Here is a 27,422-nt window from a genome sequence, read left to right as displayed (position 1 = left end):
GATTAAAGAGGAGGAAGGAAGCTAAGGAAGGAAACCCAGGATTGGGTAAAAAGCAAAATAGAGAGCTACATACTTCTTTTACATTGGTGAGTACGGGATAGTTAACATTTAAAAACAGTAACTAGAGATGGTGTGTGGGCCGCAAAATAACAGTGAGGACTGTGTATCAAAAAAGGATCTTATAACAAAGGTAACAAGTCCAGTGATGGAAAGTGATCTTACAGGGTGATCTCATCAAAAATCCCTAACTGGGCAGGTCATAGTGGGTAGTCACGTCCCAGGCATGTAACTTCTTCAATAAAAGTTTTTCAGCAAGCCCTGACCATTGTTCTTGTGCATCTAGGTTAACACACCTTTGAAATGCCAGAATCATTCTCTTTTCCAGACCCCCTTAAGGCGTAACCACCCTCAAGGGAGCATATAAACTTGTTAACTATCCTGTATCTTATTTCTCCCACCTTCACGCACCTTCCCTCCTTAGTGCTACATGTATAAAAGAAGCTGCAAAACTGTCCTCTAGAGAGTTTCAGATTTTGCTTTCTGGCTATGTCATTGGTTTGGCTTAAACAAGTTCTTATAAAAATTCTCTACAGTTTGGATGTTCTTACAATGACACACCGTAAGCTCCTGTTGCAGTGGTCTCTATGCATGTTGCAATAGTGCTTCTGAATGAAGTTTGCCTTACTATTCTTTAACAAGCATCTTGAATAACTTTTAACGCCTGAGAATTAGAGATGAGTCATCTTATGTCACACACTTGAAACCATGTCAACTTCACTGTTCACTTATGACAGGGCATTTAGCCCTGGTATTCTCAAATGATGAACAATGTAGCCTGTAAAACTTCATCTCTTGGGCAATAGACCCACCCATAGTTTATGAAACTCTCCTGCATGTGTTTTAAAAAAATAAAATAAAATAGCCAAATGGTAAATGTGTGCTTTCATATAAAAATTATCATTACCTGTGCAGCTACTTGCTGATTCAGAGCGTAGTTGTATTTAATATTTTGACAAATATTCTAATTATCCTGCAGAGAAGTATCTCTGACTTTTCCTCCCACAGCAGTGTTTGTGACATTGATGATGATAATAGTAACAACAGTTCTAAGTTACAAGCAGTAACTATGCGTCAAGCCTTGACTAATCATGAGATCTATAGTATTATTCTCTCCACTTTGTTTACAGGATTTAATGAGAGTCCTTTTTCTCAAACTGCAGTCCCTGGTGAGCTTGCTGACACACAGAAGGCTGGGCCCCACCCCCAGAATTTCTTAATCTCTTTTGGGTCGTTGCCCAAGAACTGGTATTTTTAATAATATCCCAAATGATGCTGATGTTACTGGTGTGAGAAGCACTGAATTAGAGCAACATTTACTGCTAGCACACAGATCCCGCAAATGAGATATAATGTTCATTCTCAACGTGAATCTAGGTCTTTGGGTGTTGAGAAGTGAAGGGGTCACCTACGCCCACACAGGCAGAAGTGAGTACTTTTATAGACCTTGAGGGCGGGCGGGACTTGGCCCCAGCCATCAGAGAAGTGTGCCGCCAGCCCCTTTAAGAGGAAAAGCTCGCCGGGCAGCTGGGCCAATGTCACGGAGAAACCGCAAGGTCCGCTGCCGCCCCCTACGACCCCTACCGCCCCCTACCGCCCGGCCGGATGCTGGATGGAGAGGCAAGCACACAATCCCGGAGGCTGTGCTTGTGCGTCACCGCCTGGCGCAGGGCCAATGACAGCCCAGGAGAGTGGCGTTTCCTCGGGCCGGGGAGGTGGGGGCCGGAACTTCCTGCGCTTCGGCCCCGAGAGTCTTTTCCCTGGCGGGTGTGTGCGCCCCCGGCCGTGGCGCGTTGCAGGCGTCCTTTCCGGGCCAGGACCCTCCTCCGCGCCTTCGAACGAGCCTTGACCGCCGTGACGCGAGGTCCGCAGGGTCCGCACTGGCCGCGCGCTCTCCGCGGGCCCAGAGTGGGCGCCCGGGCCCAGTTAGCCTTTACACCCGGGAGGTCGAGGCTAGGAGTGCGACCCCCAGCCCAGCTCACACCTCGCCCAGTGCAAAGCAAGTAGGCTGAGCCCGCGACACCCGCCTCAGTCACCCGCCTTGATGGCGGCGGCGTCGAGGCGCCTGGCGCAGGTGAGTACCGGCTTTAGGCCCTCAGCCGCCCAGACCCCCACCCGCAGGACCCTGGCGCCTGGTGGAGAAGGTGGGCGTGGTCTACGGCTCTCCGCCTTTCTCATCGCTCTGCTTTTGAGTCTGGGGAGTCAAACTGCTCTTGAGGGGAGTCACTCGTGGCCTAGGGTCCTGAATCCAGGCCGAGGATTATAGAGCGGTTCTTATTTCTGAAATTTAGTGAGATGAGGTAGGAAAAGGTTTCCTAGGCCCAATATCCAAGTGCACATGCCTAGAATTAGATTGAGTTGGGAGTGTCCACAGAGCAGGTGGGCTTCTAGTCCAAGGATATTGGGAGCCACAGAAGGTTCCGAGCAGAGGAGGAAAGTGATCTGACTTAGGTCTTATCCTGGTGGATGCAGAATGGAAAACTAACTGTGCGGTGAGGCTACTGCACTTGTCAAGGTGCATAGTGCAGGCGGCTGCAGGTAGAAGTGATTGGATTCTAGGTCTTGTGTTTTAAGTAGGGCTAACCAGATTTTTAAATATGGAGGGTGAGAAAGAGAAGGAAGAACTCCATGGCTTTGGGTTTTAGCAGATGGAAGGATGAATGAGCCATCAGCTGAGATGGAGAAGTCGCTTAAAGTAGGAATTTGCAGTGGAAACAGAAGTTAAGTTTTAGCCATGTTGAGTTCTGATGTTCCAGAAACCCGAGTGGAAGAAGAGAGTGGGCCACTAGGCACACAGTTATGGTATCCTGGGGGAGGTATAGTTAAAGTAATGAGAGACTGAATACAAAGGGACAATGGCCAAACCATACATAAAAATAGAAATTTGATCCACAGCCTACAGCAACCTGCCCAGGAAACCAACCGTTATCTACAATAAACAGCCTAGTAAGCCAGCCTGCTATAAGTCAGACTTGCAAAAAGTCAGATTACTATCTCTAGTGACAATCCAGGAAGATAAACAACCTTTGTAACAACTGGCCCCAGTGGCCAGGGCTTGATTAATAACTGGCAGCCTCTCTAATTTTTCTTCCTTCTTCCAACTTAGGACCTTCTAGAGGTCAAATGTGCACCCTAGCCAATCACATGGGCCGCCCCACTTATAGTTAGCTTGCCTATAGCTCCACCCTGCGAATAGGGCCCATCTGAAGCCGTCCCATTTTCCACTGTAAAGCTTCCCCACTCATCTGCCTGCCTTTGAGTCTTCAAACCTAAGCAACATTGGCTGAATCCTTTGTTATAGCAAGTCCAGAATAAATAGGCTTTGCTTTCCTCACTTGGTTGCTTTTAATTTATTTCTGCAGTTAAAACATCCAAAATGTGTCTGATTTAAGATGGTGACCCTTCAGGTCCTGGTGGCAGTGACCCAGGAGGAAAGAGAAGGATGGGACCTGAGAACTGAGCACAGGGCTTCTTGCTAGGGATCATCATTGGCTTGTTTGGCTTCATAAAGACAGACAAGGAAAAGTGGTGGCTGTGGTTGGGGGGGGGCGGGTTGTAGGGAAAAGGGGGTCTGGCAGGTGGCCAAATTTCCATGGGGACGTAGAGATAAGAGAAGTTCTGAGGTTTAATCATAATGGAAGTAATGTTACAGTGAGGCCTGGAGTGCTGCTTATTCCCCATCATTCTCACTAAACCCTTGTGGTAACCTTGAGTGGGGTCTGGGGATTTTCAGTCAGTCTGGGAAATGAGGTCCAGGGCAAATGGGGTCAGCCGGGAGAGCCGCTAGACCCAGGGTCGGTAGGGGCAGGAGGACCAGAGGGGTTGGTTTTGGAATGAGTGTGACTGATGAAGGCACAGAATATGGAACGGAAGAGGAAGGGGCCCTGGGGACCTGATATCTGAGTGTTGTTCTGGGTGGCTTAGATTGAAGCCAGGAACAGGGCCAACTGAGGAGGCCCCCAAATCAATAGTGGGTGTTGTCCTTGGCAATGGGAGCCATTGAAGGTCTGAGGCAGGATGGTATCATGGTTGTTTTTACCAAGAAGTCTCTGGATGCTTTGTGCAGAGTGACATGTGGGGGATCAAGGAGATGGCTGTGATGGCGATGCAGTGGTGAGGTGCAGAGTTTGAGGAAAATGCAGTCAAAAAAGTGAAATGCATTAGAGCCCTGGTACTGGGGATTATAGGAGAAGAATGAGGCCACATTTCCATTTGGAAGGGATGACATTGGTGACATTAGGGGAAGGGATCCACAGAAGAGGAGTCTGGGCCCTGCACTTCAGGCCCAGAGCTTATCTGATATCTCTCTGCCCACCTGCCTGTTGGTGCCGTGGGCTGCCCCAGAAGTTATGTGAAGCCTGAGAAAAAAAGCACATGCCAGTAGAACCAGGACCTGGGATCTCCTCTGAGTTGGGGAGCTGCAGAGGAGGGTTAGCAGGGGACAGACAGCGAGTCTTGAGGAGAGAAGCTGATCGTGGAATGAACTGTCCCCATCATGGCAGGTCTGTGTGACCTTTGAGGACGTGACCATTTACTTCTCCCAGGAGGAGTGGGGACTCCTTGATGAGGCTCAGAGACTCCTGTACTGCGACGTGATGCTGGAGAACTTTGCACTGATAGCCTCACTGGGTAAGGCCTTAGCACTCATCCGGGTGTCCTGAGCGTGTCTCTTCCTGTCCTCTTTTCCCAAGAGGCAGCGCTTTCCTTTCCACTCCAGAACATGGGCTTTGCTCCCTTCCCCACTTCCCTGGTGTATGTGCTGTGGGTTCCAGAGCTGAGCTTTGCACAGAGTCCCACCCTATTGCGAAGCGGCCCCACCAGCTGCTGTCTCAAAAACATGTAGGGAAGGGGCCAAGAATGAGGCATCTTGAAATCAGCTCAGTGGATCCCGTCTGACTCAGCCGCTCCCTGTCTGGGTGACCGCCCAGACGTGGGACAGTTCTGTCCTGCTCCTTTCCTTTAGCTAACATTTCCTCAGGCCTGACTGTCAGGGACACTACGCACTGATGTGGTTACTATTTGCTGTGACCACTGGATGTTCCTGCCAGACCTCACGTGTGTGTTCTTTTTTAATATTTTGTTTTCTTTCCTGTGGTCTCTGGTGGGGTAGTTCACTTGGGCAAGTGACTAGCCATTTACTTGCCCTGTCTTTTCCTTAGGACTTATATCTTTCAGGCCCCACATAGTTGCCCAGCTGGAGATGGGGGCAGAGCCCTGGGTGCCTGACAGAGTGGACATGTCTTCAGTGATGGCTAGAGGGACATATAGTGGGCCTGGCCCTGGTAAGTGGGAGACGTGGAACCTGTGACATGCTACTGTCTGCACATCGTACCTGCAGTTTTTTTCATGTTCATCATTGTTTTTGTGCCAAAGCCCATGGCTGTATCTCTGTTTTACCTTTCCTTTCCCATTCTTTTTTCTATTTTTCCCTCTCTTTTAATTTTTTAAATTTTATTATTTTTTTTAAATTCATTTATTCCTTTCATATTCGATTTTTTATTTTTTACGTATACAGCACCTGGTCTTCCGAGGCAGTCTCCCATGCAAATACTTACCAGGCAGGACCCTGCTTAGCTTTCAAGGTCAGACAGGATCCAGCTCATTCAGCATGGCATGACCATAGTCTGCTTTCACATTCTTGACACATTGCCCACTTGTCCTTTCTACCTTACTTGGGGCCCCCATCCGCGCCCCACCTTTCAGGCCTCCGTGCTTACGCTTTCCACAGCTCCCTCTGCGGCACTCTCCAACAAGGGCCTACACTTAACGTCATGAGATGTGCACATTCCCTTTGGTAGTCCTTGAACACAGCCACCCAGTTGCAGTCAGATTTTCCTGAGCCTAGACATATCCTTCTGCACAGGCCTTGTGTGCTACAGCAGCCAGGGCCTTGCTGAAAATGAAACGTTGGAGACCCTGCCTTTCTGCCCAAACTGCACCCCATCCTTGTGTCCTTGGTCCTAGTAAGACCTCCTGTGTTTTGTGACCTTGCAAGGCAGAGCACAGCAGAGTGGGCCATTCTTTACCCTGACCTTAAGCCTCTCACCTTGCCAGTAATCCCATGGCCTGATTCCTGGGTTAGACATGCATTTGTGCTGGGGCTGTTTTATTTTATTAAAGTTAACATGCACTTCACCAGCATTTCTCTACTTTCAGACGCTTGCTGTGGAATGGAGGGTAAGGAGTCACCTTCTGAGCAAAATGTTTCTGTAGAAGGAGTGTCACAGGACAGGAATCCCAAGGGATCTCTATCTGCTCAGAAGGACTACCCCTGTGACATGTGTGACCTACACTTGAAAGACGTTTTGTATCCAGCTGAACACCAGACAACACATCCCAGTCAGAAACCATACACGTATGAGGCAAATGGGAGAGAGTTTGAGTTCGGTGCAAACCTTCACCAGCAAAAGATGCGGCAGGATGTAGACAAGCCTATCAGCAGGGAAGAGGGCAGGGCCTCCCTTGTGAAGAGCTGCAGAGATGACACATCCGAGAACCCTTTCACATTCAGCGAGGGTGGGAAGGACTTTGTGGCCGCATCTGGCTCTCTGCAGCATCAGGTCACTCACAGTGCAGAGGAGCCACAGCAGGGCGCTGAAGGTGTGGAGGATTTTCGCACTGTGCAAAGCCATAACAAATGCAGTGAATTTGGGAATGCTTTCAGTGACAAACCCACACTTGCTCAGCACCAGAGAACCCACACTGAAGAAAGGCCTTATGAGTGCAGCAAATGTGGTATATTTTTTAGCCATGCTTCTGGCCTCTTACAACACCAGAGAGATCATAATAGAGGAAAGCCTTACGAGTGCTGTGAATGTGGGAAATTCTTTAGCCAACACTCCAGTCTTATTAAACATCAGAGAGTCCACACTGGAGAAAGCCCTCATGTGTGCAGTGAATGTGGGAAATTCTTTAGCCGAAGCTCCAATCTCATTCAACATAAGAGGGTTCACACTGGAGAAAAGCCTTATGAGTGCAATGAATGTGGGAAATTCTTTAGCCAGCGCTCTAACCTCATTCATCATAAGAGGGTTCATACTGGTAAAAGTGCTCATGAGTGCAGTGAATGTGGGAAATCCTTCAACTGCAACTCAAGCCTAATTAAACATTGGAGAGTTCACACTGGAGAAAGACCTTATAAATGCAATGAATGTGGGAAATTCTTTAGCCACATTGCCAGTCTCATTCAACATCAGGTTGTTCACACTGGTGAACGACCTTATGGGTGCAGTGAATGTGAGAAAGCCTTCAGTCGAAGCTCTGATCTCATGAAACATCAAAGAGTCCACACTGGTGAACGGCCTTATCGGTGCCCTGAATGTGGGAAATCATTTAGCCAAAGCTCCAGTCTCAATAGCCATCGGAGACTTCACACTGGTGAACGGCCTTATCAGTGCCCTGAATGTGGGAAATTCTTTAACCAAAGCTCCAGCCTCAATAATCATCGGAGACTTCACACCGGTGAGCGGCCTTATGAATGCCTGGAATGTGGGAAAACCTTCAGACAAAGGTCTAATCTGAGACAGCACCAGAAGGTTCACAAACCAGACAGGCCATATAAGTGCAGCGAATGTGGAAAAGCCTTTAGCCAAAGGCCTACCCTCATTCGGCATCATAAAATTCACACTAGAGAAAGGAGTGCAGAGAATGTGTTACCTCCTTCGATTCAAGAACACACACTAGAGAGAAGTTCAGAGAGTAGTTTTTATAAGGGAGCCATCAGCCAGAAGTTAAACCTCATTCATCCAAATATTCACACTGGGGAGATGCCCTATGAATGCTAGATATGTTGGAAGGTTTCTGGAGCTAAATTGCATTTTCTGACCATGGACTTTACCAGAGTTTTGTCACTGCCAGTGTTTGCAGCAGAAGCCATCTCAGCTCTACCCACTGGCTGGTCTCTAGAGTGTATGTCAGCTGCTTCCTTGTGCTCAGGGAAGGAAGGCAGAACTCTGTCCTCTCAAAGAGGGAATTGCGAGTAGCCTGTGGCCATTAACGGGCCTCATTCCCTTCCATTGTGACTGGTTTAGCTGTGCTCACGACCCATCTCTGGCCATGAGGGCTTGAGCTGGGTTCTGCTGGCAGCTTGCTGAGGTTTACCTTTTTCAAGAACATTGTTGACTCTTTATAATGCTCGTGGAGAATTTATCCAGCCACTGTATTACTCATCTCAACAACTACTTATTTTAGATTGCACTGGTTTGGGTGATAATAAGGGTCTTATTGATAAAGCCACTTTTAATCCTCTGTGTTCTGATCACTCTGTGTAATGGATTGAGAACAGAATTAAGGGCTACCAAGTGAACAGGGTTTCCAAATTTATTGCTTCAGAGAGATCAGCAGGATGGCAGAGAGCAGCTCTCAGTCCAGATTTGGCTTCATTTGTATTGCTATGCAAGGCCTCCTAGGTAAAATCATAGGGCTTTTGGTCTGAATTAGTTTGAATTTTTGAGGACTAAAAATTACTCTGAGGTGGGGGCATTTGTGACAAACTCCAGTGCATCTGAGAGCGGCACAAATTTGCCCCCTTGTTTTCAGCGGATGCCTCATATCCCCTTGCACTGTGAACTGACACTGTTTACCTGGTACCTGCCAAATAGCCATATACCTTGAAGTCTAACATCTGGTATAGAGGTGTCTCTAACTGTAAGACTTACTGGGTCCTGTTGGGACCATAATTTGTACAGAAACACTGAGCGAGAGGTGATAACAGTAGATGAGACTGAAGCAAGCTAGAGAGAATGTACCTGTTCTAAAGCTGAATCCTCAAGTGTTCCCTTGAATCTGACTGTGCAGGATTCAGGCTTTACAGACATTTTCAAGGCCTCCAGATATCTGTCCTATGAGTAAGGTCACTGGCAGAGCAAATAAACTAAAGGTTTTGTGGATTACTGCAGGCTCACTGCTCTATTCATCTCAAGGTCATTGCTGCAATGGCAGGAAAATGGTGATTGAGAGGAGGTAGATCCTGTACTCTAGGGTTAAAGCATGTGTGACAGCCTTTTTTGCTGCCAAAACAAGTAGAGGTAGTAGTCAATATAAGGTTGCCAAATCTTCCAGTTTTCTAAAATGAATGGAGATCAGAGTTTTATGTGCAACCATTTCTTTTAATGCTTTGTTGAGATGAAATTGTCACCCAATAATTGACTGTACACGTTTGATGTGTACACTTTGATAAGTTTTTAAATATGTATATACTCAGGGAACCAACACTGTCGTGACGATGGACCTGTTCATCACCCAAAGCTACCGTGTGCTCTTTACGATTCCTGTTTGCCTTCCCCAGGAAAAAATTAGCCACATCTCAAGGAATCTATTGATTTACCTTTTTCCACTATAGATTTGTCTTTTCAACAATTTTATACAATCAAAATCATAAAGTATTCTATTTTTGGTCTGTTTTCTTTCATACAGCATAATTATCTTGAGACTCTTGCATGCCATGTGTATAAATAGTTCCTTTATATATGCATGCTGAGTAGTGCTCTATTGAATGAATCCGCCATATTTGCTTGTTTTATTTTTTAAATTAAAATTCTAATAAAATACACGTAAAATTTACCATGTTAGCTACCTTAAGTGCACAGCTTAGAGGTATTAAGTACATTCATGTTGTGTAACCATCACCACCATTCATCTTAGAACTCTCTATCTTGTAAAAACTCCAGATTCCCCCCTCCAGCTTCACTCTTTTGCACGTGGATATCATCTTACAACTGACTGATCTTAGCACCCTTATCGAAAATCATTCCATATAGTGAGGGTTTATTTCTAGGCTCTATTCTAACCCTTTGCTCTATATTTCTGTCTTGATGTGAGTACCTCACTGTTTTCATTGATGTAGCTTTGTAGTAAGTTCTGAAACTGAGAAATGTGAGTCCTTTGACATTGATCTTCTCTTTCAAGATTGTTTTTAGCTATTTGTGGTCTCTTGAGGTTCCACATGAATTTTAGGATAGTTTTTTTCTGTTTCTGCAAAAAGGTTATTGGGTTTTGATAGGGATCGCACAAGATCTGTAGATTTCTTTGGTAGTATCAATATCTTAACTACTCAATCATCCAACTCATGAATATGGGACGTATTTCCATTTATGTCTTCATTTCAGAAATGTTTTGTATGTTGTAGTACAAGTGTTCGCCTCCTTGGTTAAGTTAATGCCTAAGTATTTTTTCTTATTGATGCTTTTCAGTTTGCCTTTTTTTTTTTTATCAACTTCTAACTTTGTCTTTGAAGTTGAAGATATTTTGTTACAATATCTATCATTTTAAATTGATTAACCCTTAATTTGTAGCTTAACATGGTCTCTCATGGAGATGTCCCATGTGTAAATGACAAGAATGTGTTTTCTACTGCTATTGGGTAGAGTCTTATGTATGTTTCCGTTAGATCTAATTGGTTTCTTGTTGCTCAGATCCCCTACATAGTGATTGCTTTTCTTTTTTTGTTTTCGGTCTGATCGTTTTATTTTGAGAATGGTTTATTGACGTCTTCAACTATTGTAGAATTGTCTGTTTCTTCAATTCTGTCAGTTTTTGCTATACAGTTTTTCTTTGTTATTAGGTGCATACATGTTTATAATTGTTATATCTTCTTGTTATATAAAACCTTTTATTACTATATTAAGATGGCCTTCTTTGTCTCTTATAACCTTAAAAAAATTTAAGTCTTTTATCTGATATTACTATAGCCACTCTTACTCTCTGTGGTCATTATTTGCATGGAATATGTTTGTTTTTCCGTCATTTCACTTTCAACCTACTCATGTCTTTGGATCTAAAGTTATTCTCTATAGACAACATATAGGTAGATAGTTCTTTTCTTTTTCCTTGTTTTATTTTTTTTATTCTGGCAATCTCTGTATTTTGATTGGTGAGTTTAATCCATTTACATTTAAAATAATTCTCGATAAGGAGGGATTTACTTCTGTTATTTTATTTTCTATATGCCTTACAGCTTTTTTGGCCCTCATTTTATTTTTTACTGTCTTATTTTGTTTTTTATTTTTTAATGTGAAACATTTAATTGTCTTATCATTTCCTTTTTTTTATAGTCTATAGCTATTTTGTGATTATCATGGGGATTATATTAAAAGTTCTAAAATTATAACACTCTAATTTGAATTTAGGTTAGCCTAACTTCAATGACATACAAAAACTCTGCTCCTATACAAGTCTGTCCCCAACTCTGAGTTATTGGTATCGCAAAATTATGTCTTTAGACATTGTATGTCCAAAAGCAGACTAATACTTGGTTTTACAATGCACTAGTTTCATAAATTATGTAGAAATTTTAAAAATGGAGGTACTAACCAGTTACAATAAAGTAGTTTTTACCAAAGATATTTTTTTCCTTCATGTTAGTCTTTATTCTTTCAAGTTAGTCTGTTATACTTTCATTTCAACCTGAAGGACTCCCTTTAATATTTCTTGCTGGGCAAGTCTAGTGATAACAAACTCTTTCACTTTGTTTTTCCAGGAATTTTTAATTTCTCACTTTTGAAAGACAGTTTTGCTAGATATAGGATTCTTAGTAACAATGTTTGTTGACTGGTTTGTTTTCTGCACTTTGAACATACCAACTTACTGCCTTCTGGCTTCCAAGGTTTCTAATGAAAAATCTGTTATTAATCTTATTGAGTATTCTTTGCATGTAACGAATCATTTCTCTCTTGCTCCTGTGAAGATTCTCTCTTTGTCTCTGTCTTTTGACACTTTGATTGCAATGCGTCTTGTTTCAGGTCACTTTGAGTTCACCCTTCTTGGAGTTCATTGAGCTTCTTGGATGTTTATACTCATGACTTTCATCCAATCTTGGGAATTATCAGCCATTGATTGTGTGTGTGTGTGAATGTGTGTGTGTGTGTGTGTTCGTGCATGCATCTACGTTATTTTTAATTGGCCCACACATGAAATTTGAGTCATTCCCCCATACTTTTCATACTTCTCTACATAAAATAAGGAATAGACTTTCAGAGTAAATTTTTGTGTTATTTTTTTTCAGTATTAGAATTGTATGATAAATGCATAGTATGAAAAATGCAAATCCAAGGACTTGTGAGTTCCTTTTTTGGCATACTGCTCTTGCTATTTTAACAGAACTTTGGTTTTGAAAGACAAACTTAACATCCCTATCAATTATTTCATTTTTCTTTTTCTAACCTGTGGGAACAAAAGGAACCCGTATATGCTTTTTTATTTATTTTTAAGGGAGTGGTATTTTTTATTTTTTGTTAAGGTGACATGATTTTTTTAAAAAAATTCTTATTCCCTCATCTCCCTCTCCTTTGACAACCAGCCTACTCCTTATATCTGTGGGTCATTTTGTTTGGTTTTGTCTATTCGTTTGTTTTGTTTTTAGATTCCACATATAAGTGAAATTATATGATATTTGTCTTTCTCTGTCTCTGACTTATATTTCACTTAGCATAATACCCTCTAAGTTTATCCATGTTGTTGCAGACAGCAAGATTTCATTCTTTTTTATTGCTAAATAATATTCCATTATATGTATGTGTGTGTGTGTGTGCGCGCGTGCGTGTGTGTGTCACATAATTATCCATTCACCTATTAATGGATATCTAGGTTGCTTCTATATCTTGACTATTAGTAGAAATGCTGCAAAGAACATGGGGTAAATATATCTTTTTGAATTACTGTTTTTGTTTTCTTTGGATAAGTACCCAAAAGTAGAATTTGTGGATCATATGGAACCTCTATTTTTAATTTTTAGAGGAATCTCCATACCGTTTTCCATAGTGGCTGCACTAATGTACAGTCTCACCAACAGTGTATGAGGGTCCCCTTTTCTCCTTATCCTCATCGGCGCTTGTTATTTGTTGGTTTATTGATGATAGCCATTCTGGCAGCTATGGAATGATATCTCATTATGGATTTTGTTTTGTTTTGTTTTATTTTAGGTGAAGAAATCCTTGCTTGACCTCAGAGATTGCAAGGACCTTGTCAGTTTACAATCCCTTATGTTTAAATTTTGTTTATTTTATTTTATGCCTACAACACCTGGTCTTCCTAGGTGGTCTCCTATGCAAGTACTAAGCAGACCTGACCCTATTTAGCTTTCAAGATCAGACAGGATTGGGCTTGTCTCATTGTGGTTTTAATTTGCATTCTCCTGATTATTAATGATGTTGAGTATCTTTTTGTATGTCTACTGGCATCTATATGTATGTTTTCTTTGGAGAAATACTTATTCAGGTCCTCTCTCTACTTTTTATGGGTTGTTTTTGAATTTGGTGGTGGTGGTGGTTGTTGTTGTTGTTGTTGTTGTTGTTGTTGTTTTGGGGGGCCTTGTATGACTTCCTTATATATTTTGGATATTAACCCCTTATCAGACGTGTCATTCGCAGATACCTTCTCCCATTCAGTAGAATGTCTTTTTGTTTTATTGAATGTTTCCTTTTCTGCACAAAAAGTTTTTACTTCGTTGTGTCCCATTTATTTATTCATTTGTTTCCCTTACCCAGGGAGACATCCAAAACATACTGCTAAAGTCAGTGTCGAAGAGTTTACTGCTTATGTTTTCTTCTAGGAGTATTATGGTTTCAGGTCTTACATTTAAGTCTTCAATCCATTTTGAGTTTATTTTTGTATAGGGTGTAAGAAAGTGCTTCAATATAATTTTTTTGCATGTATTTGTTCAGTTTTTCCAACACCACTTGTTAAAGAGACTGTCTTTACCTCATTGTATGTCTTTGCCTCTTTTGCCATAGATTAGTTGACTGTATAAACAAGGATTTATTTCTGGGATCTCTATTCTATTCCATTGATCTATATATCTACGTTTAGACCAGTACCATACTATTTTGATTATTGTAGCTTTGTAGTAGAGTTTGACATCAAAGAGTATGATACCTCACTTTGTTTTTCTCAAGATTCCTTTGGCTATTCAGGGTCTTTTGTGGTTTCATATAAATTTTAGGTTTCTAATTATAAGGACGCCATTGATATTTTACTCAGAATTTCACTGAAACTGTATACTGCTTTAGATAGTACAGGTGTTATTTCAAGTTATCTCTCTTCCCCTTCCTCACTACTCCTTCTGGGACTCCCACAAAGTGTGTGCTTTATATTCTGTTCACTTTTCCTTAATTTTTAAAAAAGTGTTCTTAAGGTTTATTGATCTTTTTCTTCTGTCTTCTCGTATCTACTTTTGAATACCTCTAGTAAATTTTTTTATTTCAGTTATGTTAATTATAGCTCCAGAATTCCCTTTTGATTTATTTTTATGTTTTCTCTCTCTTTTGTGATATTTCCATTTTGTTCATTCATCATTTCCTTGACTTTCTCCATGTCTTCCTTGACTTCTTTGATTATCTGTAAGACAGTTATTTTAAAGTCTCTGCTTAGTATATCTGCTGTCAGATCTTTTTAAGGAACAGTTCCCGATGCCTTTTCCCCTTTGAATGGGCTATGCTTTCCTGCTTCTTTGTTTGCCTTATTTTTTGTTGAACACTGGACACTGGAATCTAATAATTTCATAAGTCTGGAAATAAAATTCACCGTCCTCAGGGTTTGCTGTTGTTATTTTAAAAATTTGTGAGTGTTGTGGGCTGTCTCTGCTGGGGATCAGCCAGAGGTATAAACTTAACATCATCTGAGGTCTTTTCTGAGACTGTGCCTTTTTCTGTGCAGTGACCTTCTCAATTCACTTGTATATGTGGTTGCTTTGGAATGTCTGGCTCCTGAAAGGAGAAAGAGAGGAAAATGAAGGGGAAAGTGTACTGATGCCTTAAATCCCCTGGAAGTTGCTTAAGCCAGAGAAAGGCTTGCAACAGTGGAATAAATGTTGCGCGAATGGCTGTTCACTTCTGTGTCTTCACCCCTATGATCAGAAGCAGCAATCAGATCAGACCACAGATCCTCAATATTTGAAGAGCAAGGTCTCACCTGGCCCCCACAAACTATACGCAAGCTAACCAGGCACATATGCACAGCTGCCCGTCACAGGTCAACAGTATGGGGAATGGGTAGTTGCTACAGTGCTAAGGGCTGACATTGACCAAAATTAATTGCAATTTACTGTCTAAGCCTTCTTCAGGAAGTTGTAAGCCTTTGTATAGGTTCCAGAGTTCCAAACTAGTTATATTAGACACATTCTGCAATACAATTGTTGTCTAGGTGGAGAGATGAATTCCTGGTGCTTCTTACTCTATCATCTTCCTAGATTCTTACTCAAATGCACCACAATTTTTTAACCCTTTCAATAAATGACATCTGGCTTTTCGACTGTTAAGTTACTATGATGGTGATTGTACAGGTCTTCATATGGGCCTATGCTTTCATTTCTCATTTTAATATCAAGCAGTGCCATGCACATTTTAAAGTGCAAAATTAAAAAATTTTAGAAACTGCTAAATTGAGTTCTAAAGTGGTTATTAAGTTATATTCCCCCCACCAGTGAATAAGAAGTTCTGTCTACTCACCAACAATTGTCATGATCAGTATTTTTAATGTTTGCCATTCTAATAGGCATGTAGAGTAGAATCTCTTTGTGGCTTTACCTTGCATTTCTCTAATGCTTATGATCGTGAGTGTATTTTATGTGTTTATTTGTCACCTATCTTTTTTGGTGAATTATCCATTCATATCTTTTACCTGTTATTAAAATAAATGTTGGTTGATATTTCTATTTTCATTAACAAGAACACGGTGACACAGCAAAGAAGTCTATTGGAACTTCAGTCATTCATCAATTATGTTAGTAATTTGCTTCATGGGGTAATACTTTTTGAATACTGAAGGAACATTTCCTCAAACATTTGTGCTGTTCCCGATGGAAAACTACCGACACAAAACACTTAAGTTTAATCTAAAGTGTTAACATGCTCTTGACTTCCTTAGATTGTCACAGCAAATGAAATAATAAATCAATCTCTAAGGTGTAGTGTTTACCACACAGCCAATTTTAAGCTACAACTTTATGTCTCTGAATGTGAAGTTGAGAAAAGATGTGTTTAGCACATCATTGTATTCTATTTCTACTATAGAAATACAATCGACGTAAATAACTTGTAAAACATAGATCATAGTAACATGTAGTAATTAGAAAATAATGAGCTTTGAGTATCTGTTAACTTAAAAATAAACAGCATAACAAGTCTAAATTACATATATTAAGATATACAATTTGATAGATGTTTATACATATAAAATTAAAGGTTTCCTTGTGTTTGTAATTTCTTCATCCCTACCTGCTCATGTTCAGGAAACCACTAATCTGCTTTCTGTCACTATATATTTGTTTACATTTTTTAGAAAATTACATTAACCTGGGAGCAGCTTAGGTAGGCATTTACAGTTCAAGCTCCTCCATGAAACTACAGTCAAGCTGTCTACTAGGACTGCAGTCTCTGAAGACACCTGAAGCCTGAAGATGGAAAATTCAATTTCAACCTCTTTCCCCTGGCTGTTGATATAGGCCTTCCTTTCTGTAGGGATGCTCATCACAAGGGTTCTTTCAAAACAAGTGATCCAAGACCGAAAATATAACCTAACATTGAAGGTGGTGTGCCCTCACTTTTGCCATACTGTAGCGTTCTTATAAATGAAAGCTGATAAAATGTGGAGAGATACACAAAGGTGAGACTACTGAGAAGTAGGGCTTTGGGGGCAGTCTTAGAGTCCCCTACTATAATTATACGTTTTGCCATTTTTGGCAGTTTAATGATGACATATTAATTTTCAAATGTCAAATCTTGCATTCCTGGATACACTACTTTTTCTTGATATGTTATCCTTTTCATATATAACGTTGGGTTTAGTGTGCTAAAATTTTGTTCAGGTTCTGCCTTTATGTTAATGAAGAATATCGGTCTGTGGTTTTCTTGTAATGCCTTTGTCTGTTTTTGGTTTCAGTATAATGTTAGCATCACATAATAAGTTGCGAAGCATTTCCTACTTTTCCATTTTTTTGGAATAGTTTGTGTATAATCGGTATGGTTGCTTTCCTGAATGTTTGGGAGAATTCACCACTGAAGCATTTAAGCCCATAGTTTGCTTTGTGCAAAGGTTCCTACTTCCAAATTTAATTTCTTTAATAGATAACAGGGACGCCCGGTTTTGACCCAGGGGCTTGCGCACAATGCCTGCTCCAGGCGCCGCACAGCGCTGCTGGGTCATTGCGGGGCAGGTAGTGGAGGGAAGATGTGTGTGGAGGAGGAGACGTGGAGCTCCCGTGCGCAGAAAGGCCACTCTAGCTAGCACCACCACCACATGTGCTGGAAACTCGGAGGCCGCGATCTCATCCTGCCCTTAGAACAATGGGTCTGGGTGTACGAATTGGTTTGGCCGTGTTCATCGTGGGGGCGCTGTTGATGCTATAGCTGCTGAAGGCAGCAGGCGACAGCGAAGGCTTGGCGACATCTTCGAGCAGAAATCTCCCGCGCTTCTGGAAAGCCCCAACACTAAACCAGCACGGAGCACCCTCCGTGCGCCTCCCAGCCCTACAAGTGAAACTTCCAACGGCACTGTGAAACCGTCTGCAACTCCAGCTTCCTCAGTCTCAACAAATCTGACTTCCACCACCTCAAAGTCTACACCCAAAATAACAAATGTTTCACAAAACACATCCCAGATGTCAACGTCCATGACAACCATAATCCACGATAGTTCCGTGGCATCTGTTTCTTCATCAGTAACAATCACATCAACCATAAATTCTAAAGAAAATAAAGGATTAAAATTTGATATTGCAGCTTTGTTGGTAATGTTGCTATTTATTTTTTCTATTCTTTATATTGACTGCAAAATGTATTATTTGAGAAGAGGCTTTGGATATAGAACCCTTGATGAAGATGTCCTAATTTAAGGAAATCCAAGGACCAATGGAAAGATTGATGCAACCCTGCCAATTAGTTTAAAACAACATGATATTTGGTCACATAAGGCCAGCAACGGGAAGAGATTACTGATGGGCACAATGCCACCTGGACATACAAATGAGGAGCTTGTGACAGCCCTCAGAATGTTGATTGTATTTGTCACTCGCACAAAGAATTTCAGTGCTACTCAGGGCTGGATAGATCCTAATTACTAATGCCATAGCAGAAATTTTATGTGTAAACCGTGTCGTAAGCCTAATTTTTGTTTAAGTGTCTCTTCAGAAAGCATCAATATTTTATACGTTTTAAAGTTTTTGTACTTGTTTTCAAAACAAAATTCACACACCCCCAAAAAGAGACCAAATAGAAGCAGAAACAATACCTGGGCTTAGGTCTGAAAGCCACTAAAGAGCCTGGATTTTTATAAATAACATTTTGAGTTTTCAATGGCATTTAATATTTTTTTCTCTGTAATTTCACCAAATTGCAATGCTTAACATGATTTAGTTCTTAAATAAGAGGTTAGAATATTTGCAGCTGTGAGAATATCATTGCCGCCGGCATTGCTTTATTTTATATTCCGCTATTATATATTTAGTGAATATTTTTGAGTTGTAGAGCTTCTTTCAAAACCTAGAAATGATTAATGTAGTGTAAACATGCCTAACTTAAAATTTTAAAAGTCCCTTATATGATTTCCCAAACATTTAGAATGCCGTGCAGTCAGAACTATAGATTACTGCTCTATTTACAACCAGGAGCTGTGCCCCTCCCCTCAGGCTGCTAAACTCACAGGATGGAAATGCTGCATTTTTCTGCACTGCTGATTTTGCTCAAAAATTTTGAGAAACAGCAGCTTCCTTCTTTGGGTACTCTTTAGACGAGTGGTCCCCAACCTTTTTGGTACCTGGAACCGGTGCCCCTGTAAGAAATAAGGCCTGATGATCTGAGGTGGAGCTGAGGTGGTGATGCTAGCTCTGGGGAGCAACTGCGAATACAGATGAAGCTTTGCTTGCTCACCTGCCACCGCTAACCTCCTGCTGTGTGACCCAGTTCTGGCCCATAGCCCATGGTTTGGGGACCCCTGCTTTAGACAGCTCCTTTTTTCCCTTACCGAAGACAATACACTTTCATACATATTATGTTAACAGAGAGAAAAGGCATAGTATTGTACGAACACCAATATTAGCCAACATATATTGGAGTATTGTCAGTTTTATAGTTTATTTCAGCACTCAAACTAGGGTCAAGTTTTGACAATAGTGGCATTTAGTCACACTAAATGCTAGGATAGTATTTTTATCTTAGATTGGTCAAAGTAAATCACACCAACTTCTAACAGTCTAAAAATGAGCTAAGATGTCCCATTGAACATGCACCTACATTTAAGAGGAATTAAATGTAACTATTGTGATCAGCTTTTGGTTCACAGAGAATATCATAAATCAAGAATTTTGATATAAAAGGGTCAAGTCTACTCACTGCATCACATCCCAATGATGTGATGAATATGGATGTTAAAAATTATTCAAAATGCAGATATGACAAGATGTATGTGACACATGCAGTATGGAAGAAATATTATAAAACATGTTTATATTAGTGATGTGAGCTGATAGGTAATTCCTCTATTACTAACATAGCCTTAACTGATCTTTCAACTACTGCTTTCATTTCTTTGCAAAACATACTTAAGATACATCTTACAGTATTGGGGGCCTTTTAAATTTAAGTTGTTTTGTCCCCTGCAGTCCTGATATTTCAGTACTTCAAATCATTCAGAACTTTGTAGACAGGCCTAAATTTTTTTTGAGTACTTCTTTTGTTTAGCACTTTGAATAAATAAATATATATATATATATAACTTTTTAAGTAATAAACATCATTAAACACCTTTAAATTTTTCTGTGCTTTGGGTTTGAAATAACTTAGTTGTCTTTTCTCTGTATATGTGTTGGATAATTTGTTACTTCTAATACCAATACTTCAATACAGTCTGAGGTGTTTTTTTGGGGGGTTGAGGGGGGAGGGGTGTTTTTATAATGTCCAAAAGAAAGAAATTGTGATGCAAAGTAATATTTTGCTTTGGAGCACTTATCCTAAGTATACATTTATCTTCCTAATTATGTTTATTTAAGCAAATGTTCAATTTTGTTTGCATCCCTCGAGAATACATTTCCTTGAAGATAAAAGCATCCAGTTGTATAGCTAAATATTAGGCAGAATTCAGGCAATAACTTTAAAATTGTCTTGGATGATCCATAAAATGAATAATTCAAATTCAGACAAATGAGTATTGGCAGTATATTACAGTGATAATTTTGTTCTTCAGGAAAAAAAAATAGTAACCAAATTTCTCTCTTTTCTTTTTTATTATAATAACCAGCTTTTGGTATTTCATTGTTACTGAGATACATTTTAGAATAAAATTTTATTCTCCAAGAAAAAGTAGATATAGGGCAACACACATTATTCTTATGTTTACTTTAGTCGTTTATGTTTTTAAAAGAATTTGTCCATTTAAGTTAATCCATTTACTGGCATAAATAGAGTCTTGATTTTCCTTTAACCCCTTTCAATATTTGTATAATCTATAGTGATATCTTCTCATTCCAAATATTGGTAATTTATATATTTCATCTTTTTAACTTGATAAACCTCTAGGCAAGGTTTATTATTCCTAAGCCTTCACTAACTTTCTCTAGTTTATTCTATTTACTTTATTAATTTCTATTTAGATGTTTATTATATTCTTTTGCTTTTTATCCTTTCCTTAGTTTTTAAATGTGGAAAGTGAGATATTTTTATATACTTTTTTTGTTTGTTTATGTGTTTATGTAGCCTTAATCTAGCCTTCAGTCTTGACAATTTTTTCCTATATTCTAAATGTTTTGTACTTTTATATTTCAGTCTGGGATCCACTTTGAGTTCATTTTTGTTTAAGATGAGGTTAGGCTGATGCATATCACTTTTGCCTATGGATGCTCAACTGCTCCAGCATTATTTGTTAAAAAGGCTTCTGCCTTCATTTACTCGATTTTATTAGTTTGTCAAAACAGTTAGCCATATTTGTGTGGGTCTATTTCCAAGTTCTCTATTCTGTTCTATTGACCTATGTGTTTATTCTTAAACCAATATTACACTGTCTCATTTACTATAACTATATAACCCTTGCCATCACTTAAGCCTTCTCATCAGGTTTCCCTCAAATGGGGTCTCCTCCAACAAAAGCTCTAAAATATGTCCAAATTAAAACCAACAGGCCCATAAGTTAGTGTTCCTAGAGGTTCTTTCACTGTTGAGGCCGTGGCAATCTCTTCTCATGCATTCTGGGGTGTCTGGACCACTTATGATAACCACAATTTACCTAAGAGCTTCTAATGCAAGGAAATGTTGCTGCTTCCTTCCCTTAGCCATGATCTCCCTGATGAAAGATGAGACACATGGATCGATACAACTGGTCAAACTTCAGGTAGTCATCTTAGCATTGGATGACCTGGCCAACAAATGGCCCTATCTTTACATTTCTTACAAACCGTTGGACCATTGTCTAAGAGTTGTTGCCTTCACCGTAAAAATCTCTGGAATTCTCTTCTCTGACAGATACCCGAATATAAATCACAATCATGTATGGCCTTACTTGTCCGCATCCCACAAAGGCTGGAGGCCAGATAGAGGGCACGTACTCTCCTAGGACCCATTAACTATAGGTTGTCCCTTGGGCCAGGCAAACGATAGGGGGCCCATTTCAACCTAAACTTCCACCAAAAAAGAAAGTGAAAACAAAACCCATCAAGTGCAGTTTCTCACTGTTATGTCTATTGATGGTCTTAGTACTACAAGTGTGGGTGCTTTCGTTGGTCTGCAATCCAAAGGCCCATACTCTTCAAATAAGCCATCATTTCAACCAGACATGACTAATGGTGAGGCCTACGTGCCGTCAAGCTTGGCTAATACAAGCCCTCTAACCCCAAAATTTTGCCAGCTTGCTGGTCACCAACCAGAACAACAATGGAAGAAAAGGACCCATAATAATTGGCCAAAAGAGGACTTGCTACAGGCTATGCTGAAACTCCAAACTATTAGCCTCATAATAATCCCTATAGCCATAAAAAACAAAACCAAAAAATAATATCGATGCTGCCCTAGCCCAGGAGCTCACTGCTGGAGATGACTTTGTCCCCTGTGCCAGAGACAACTTCACCCCTGACACTAAAACTTCCTCTCCAGTGACATCCATGGATTGCTTCTAAAGCACAAATGGGACACAGAACACTTGTTGCTTTTCTTCCTTTAGTATTAGGGATTCTACTATTTTTCCTAAGCTCACCATCTGCTTAGCCCAAGATCCTGGAATTCTTGCTCTCTGCCAACATGGACATCACTACACTCCACACCTAGAGGGAAATCTCACCATTCCTGCATAAGAACAAAACCTGCATTGTAAACACACTTCTACTTTATTCTTTTTCAAAGAAAAATTTAGCTCTTCTAGGTCCTTTCAGGTACATTTTAGAATGACAGTGGTTTATCCAGGAAAAACTTGTTGGAATTTTGATAGGAATTGTGTTAAAGCTATAGGTCATTTGGGGAAAATCTGACATTTTTACTATGTTGATTCTTCCAGTCCGTGAATGCAGTATGTCTGTCCATTTATTTTGATCTTCTTTGATATATTTTATTAGTATTTTGTAATTTTTAACATGCAGCGTCTGCGTGTGTTTTTTTAGGTTTCTACCTGTTTGAAATCTTTGGAGTAGTTGTAAATGAGACTGTTTTTAATTTCAGTGTGCACATTTGTTGTTAGTATATGGAAATGCTATTAATTTCTGTGTGTTGATCTTATACCCTGAAACTTTGCTGAACTCACCTATTAGGTTTAGAAGTATTATTACAAATTCCATGGAACTTTCTACATAGACCATTATGGACTGAATTATGTCCCCCCAAGATTTATACGTTGAAGTGCTAACCCTTAGAATGTGACAGTATTTGGAGATAAGGCCCTTAAAGAGGTAAATAAGTTAAGTGAAGTTGTTAGAGTAGGCTCTAATACAATACATCTGGAGTCCTTATAAGAAAAGATCAGATTGTACAGAAAGAAGCACATCAAGGAAAAAAGGTCATATGAGGACATCACATGAAGGTGACCATCTGCAATCCAAGGAGAAATCAAACCAGCTAATACTTTGATCTTGGACATCTAGCCTCGAGTAGTGAAAAACTAAATTTCTATTGTTTAAACTACCCAGCCAGAGATATTTTGTTATAGCATCCATAGCAAACTAATACAGACCATCATCTCATCCGAAGATGGAGCGTTTTATTTTATTCATTCTAATCTCTATGCATTTTATTTCCTGTCTTGCTTATTACAGCGCTAGGATTCAAGTTAAAATAAGAACAAGAGTTGTGTGGTCGGAAATCTATACCTTGTTTCTCATCATAAGAGGAAAGCATTCAGTCTTTCACTATTAAAATTAATGTTTACTTTAGGTATTTCAGGCTGAGGGACACTTCTTCTATTTTTATTTTGCTGAGGGTTTTTTTTTTAAGAAATAATGATTAGGTTTTGAAAAATACTTTGTAATGTAAGATATTATTCTTTATTTCTAATTTAATTACATTACGGTCAGAGGACATGACTTGAATCTTTTAAATTTATCGATTCTTGTCTTACGAGCCATTATATGGACTATCTTAGTAAATGTTCCATGTTCACTTGAAATGTGTGTGTTCTGCTGCTCTTGGCTAGAGGATTCTACAAATATCAAGTAATTCAAGTTGGTTGATGTTCTTTGTCTTAGTTTGGGCTGCTGTAAGAAAATAGCACAGACTGGGTGGCTTATAAACAGCAGAAATTTATTTCTCTTAATTCTAGAAGCTGAAAGTCTGAGATTGGGGCATCAGCATGGTCAGTGAGGGCTCTCTTCTGAGTCACTGATTCTTGTATCCTCACAATGCAGAAGGGCTAGGGAGCCCTGTGGAATTTCTTTTATACAGCCCTAATCCAATTCAGGAGGGCTAATCACCTCCCAAAGGACCCACCTACTAAAACCATCACATTTGGAGTTAGAATATAAACCTGTAAACTCAGAGCAAAAACAAATATTCAAACCATAGCAGTATTGCCTAAGTGAGTTTTTCTTTTTTTACTGATTTTCTGTTTACTTGTTCTATCAGTTATATGAGAGGGTTATTGAAGTCTCTGGAAATAAAAGTAGATTTGTCTAAGTCTTTGTGTAATTCTATTTTTTAAATTAATCAATTAATTAAAATTTTTATGGTGACACTGGTTGATGAAATCCAATAAGTTTCAGCTGTACCCTTCAACAGTAAGGCATATATATAGATATAGAGACATATAGATATATAGATATATAGATACATAGATATATATATTTTTACATTGTGTGTCCACCTCCCATAGTTAGATTTCTTTCTGTCACTACATATTTGACCCCCTTTATACCATCTACTTCCCTATTTCCCCCTCCTTCCTACCCTCTGATAACCACTAGTCTATTGTTCATGACCATGAGTCTCTGTTTGCTTATCCTGTTCATTTTTTGCTTTTAGGTTTATATCTCACACATAATTGATATCATGTGATTTTCAACTTTTTCTGTCTGGCTTATTTCACTTAGCATGATTATCTCGAGGTCCATCCAGTTTGTTGCAAATGGCAGTATTTCATCTCCTCTTATAGCTGAGTAATATTCCATTGTATATATGTACCACAGCTTCTTTAGCCAATCATCTATCATAGCACACTTCAGTTTCTTCCATGTACTGGCCACCGTGAATAAGGCTGCTATGAACATTGGTGTGCAAATATCTTTTCAGGTATGAGTTTTCAAGTCTTCAGGGTAAATACCCAGTAGAGGGATTACTGGATCATATGGTAGATCAATTCTTAGTTTTTTGAGGAAACTCCGTACTGTTTTCCATAGCGGCTGTACCAATTTGCAGTCCCACCAGAAGTGTATGAGGGTTCCTTTTTCTCCTCATCCTCTCCAACACTTCTTATTACTTGTCCTGTTGATAACAGCCATTCTAACAGGTGTGAGATGGTTTCTCATTGTGGTTTTGATTTTCATTTCCCTAATAGCTAGTGATGTTGTGGATCCTTTCATAGGTTTTTTTGGCCATTTGAATGACTTCTGGAGAGAAGTGTCTGTTCGGGTCCTTTGCCCATTTTTTGATTGGATCATTTTTTGTTGTTGTTGTTATTGAGTTGTATGAGATATTTGTATATTTTAGATATTAAGCCTTTATCTAAGGCATTGTTTGCAAATATATTTCACATTCAGGTGGTTGTTTATTTGCCTTATTGATGATTTCCTTTGTTATGTAGAAGCTTTTTGATTTGATGTAGTCCCATTCATTATTTTTGTTTTTGCTTCCTTTGCATTTGAGATCAAATTCATAAAATCCTCTTTGATCTCAGGTCCATGAGTTTAGTTCCAATGTTTACTTCTATGCTATTTATTGTTTTTTATACAGATAATGAGCATTTTTTAAAAATCCACAGATGCACCTCCCTCTTGGATCCTCAATCTTCTATCATTACAGAGGTTTCACCTGAGATCACTTTCTATCACCCTTAAATAGAATATCTTTAAATGAGAAATTTGTTTCATGAAGGTTAATTTTACATTAAATTTCTCATTTGTGACTTAAAATAGTTTTATTTCATACTCTTTCTTCTAAGACACTATTGCTGTGTATAGAAAGTTAAATAGCAGTTATTTCTTCAGCAGAAGAAGAGGCAGAATATAAAATACAGATGAGATAGAGGATTGATGGTGTCAGACACATGTGTGTAGTTATGACTGAGGTTGATTTCAGACTTACAACCTCCAAAAATGTGAGATAATAATTTATACTTTTCAGTTACGGTACTTTGTTAAGGCAGCACCAGAAAACTAATACAGAGTGTCTTCGGCAGGATTAGATCCTGGTTGCCTTTGCTAAACACTCTCTGAATGCCATGTACAGAGTTACTTGTGGAGTCTTTGGAGATGACTCTAGTGTAGGACAGGGGTTGTGTAGCAGTGGTGATGGGGGTTCATGGGTGCGGCCTAGAGCTGTGAAGGACAGGCAATCTAAAGAATGATATGCATGTGGAAAGCAATCATTAACTGTTGGTTCCAGGAACCTGGTATTGGAGCTAAAAGGAAGAAGACCGAGCTCATATTTGAGATCAAGAGTTTGGATTGGGCCTTGTATTAATCACTTTTTTTCTGTATTTGTGATGCTTTGCTATCTTGGGGCCTTGCTGATCGTGAAGAGACTGCCCCTCCCAGAGCTACCTAATTTCTAGAGATAATGAACAACTTACCTGTGAGTCTCAACCAATCTGGATCCATACCCCTACCCACTTCCTTTTATCAGGATTCTGCAGTCTGAGACATTATCCCTCTACCCTACATCATCCTAGGGTCAAGTGCTGGATGACTAGGTACCACCCTGCAGCCAAGGGCTTGTCAGAATTATTCAAACTATTCAATGCAACACCTCAGTTTGCCTACCCTGATTTGCCCATTCTTTCCTTCCTGTGGAAATCTCAATAGTCTCTGGCCCTTCGCTCCTTCTATTTCCTGACTGACTTGGTGTTTCCCCATGTGGCTTTGCATGGCTTGCCATGCTCCCTGCTTTGGAGAATTGTAAGTAAAAAGCCCTTTTTTTAAAAGGCGGTTCACTCCATATCTGTCATCTTTCCATACCTTATTAAAACGATTCCCAGGTACATTGCTAAATAACCTGAATACAAAGTCCAGAACTTTGTAGTTATCTGCCTTCCTGTCCAGCGTCACTGTGGATTGATACAGTGATCAATGGGCTATGAGTTGAGAGTAAGCCCCGATGGAACCAGTGTCTGCTATCTCCTCTGAATTGGGAAGCTGGGGAAGAGAATGAGCATAGGACAGATGTATGAGAGGAGGGACTGAAGCCCAGTGGAGAGAAGCTGATCATGGAATCAATTGTCTCCATTATGGCAGAGCTGTGTGACCTTTGAGAATATCACCTTTTAATTTTTCCTGGGGACAGTATGCTGACATTTCCTGGGGTCTGGCTGTGCTACGAATTATAGGCACTGCATTGTCACTACTTGGCTGGAACCACTGGATTGTCGGTCTATTGGTGGCCCACTGAAATGAATGTCTGCAAGACATTCTTCATAGGGATTTTTTATTGTTTTATTTTGTTTCGTTTATGTTTTTTCCCTATAGTCTATGGCAAAGTAGTTCACCTGGGCAACTCCACCTGCCATGCCTTTCCATTAGGACTTGCATCTTATCTAGGCTCCCACACAGAGATAAGGGAAGAGCCCTATGTGCCTCAATAGAGCCGGCATTGCTACAGCCATAGCAAGAGGTGCACAGAGGGGGCCTGGCCTTGCTAAGAGGGGGATGCGGGAGGACATGACATCAAGGATTAGGTTCAGATCATACCAGAACCTGTCTGCTGTTCACCATTGTTTGGGTTCCAAAGCTAATGACCATAATTCCTCTATGTCATTCC

General features: G+C 40.1%; 1 protein-coding gene across 3 annotated transcripts; it reads left to right on the top strand.

The window, feature by feature from the left end:
• Nucleotides 1-1,718: 1,718 nt before the first annotated feature.
• Nucleotides 1,719-9,618, top strand: ZNF792 (zinc finger protein 792). 3 transcript variants are annotated; one of them, XM_016166062.2, is made up of 4 exons: nucleotides 1,724-2,131; nucleotides 4,602-4,686; nucleotides 5,217-5,339; nucleotides 6,214-9,618. In XM_016166062.2, exons 1-4 carry the CDS (start codon nucleotides 2,102-2,104, stop codon nucleotides 7,839-7,841), a joined length of 1,866 nt encoding a protein of 621 aa, XP_016021548.2. In that variant the 5' UTR covers nucleotides 1,724-2,101; the 3' UTR covers nucleotides 7,842-9,618. The 3 variants fall into 3 exon arrangements, with proteins under 3 accessions (XP_016021549.2, XP_016021548.2, XP_016021547.2); XM_016166061.2 differs by having other exon boundaries at nucleotides 4,560-4,686; XM_016166063.2 differs by lacking the exon at nucleotides 5,217-5,339 and having other exon boundaries at nucleotides 1,719-2,131; nucleotides 4,560-4,686.
• Nucleotides 9,619-27,422: the final 17,804 nt, after the last annotated feature.

The sequence above is a fragment of the Rousettus aegyptiacus genome, unplaced genomic scaffold, assembly GCF_014176215.1.
Source record: "Rousettus aegyptiacus isolate mRouAeg1 unplaced genomic scaffold, mRouAeg1.p scaffold_m13_p_14, whole genome shotgun sequence".
In the NCBI taxonomy this organism is placed as follows: Eukaryota; Metazoa; Chordata; class Mammalia; order Chiroptera; family Pteropodidae; genus Rousettus; species Rousettus aegyptiacus.
This window is presented reverse-complemented; position numbering and strand designations above follow the sequence as displayed.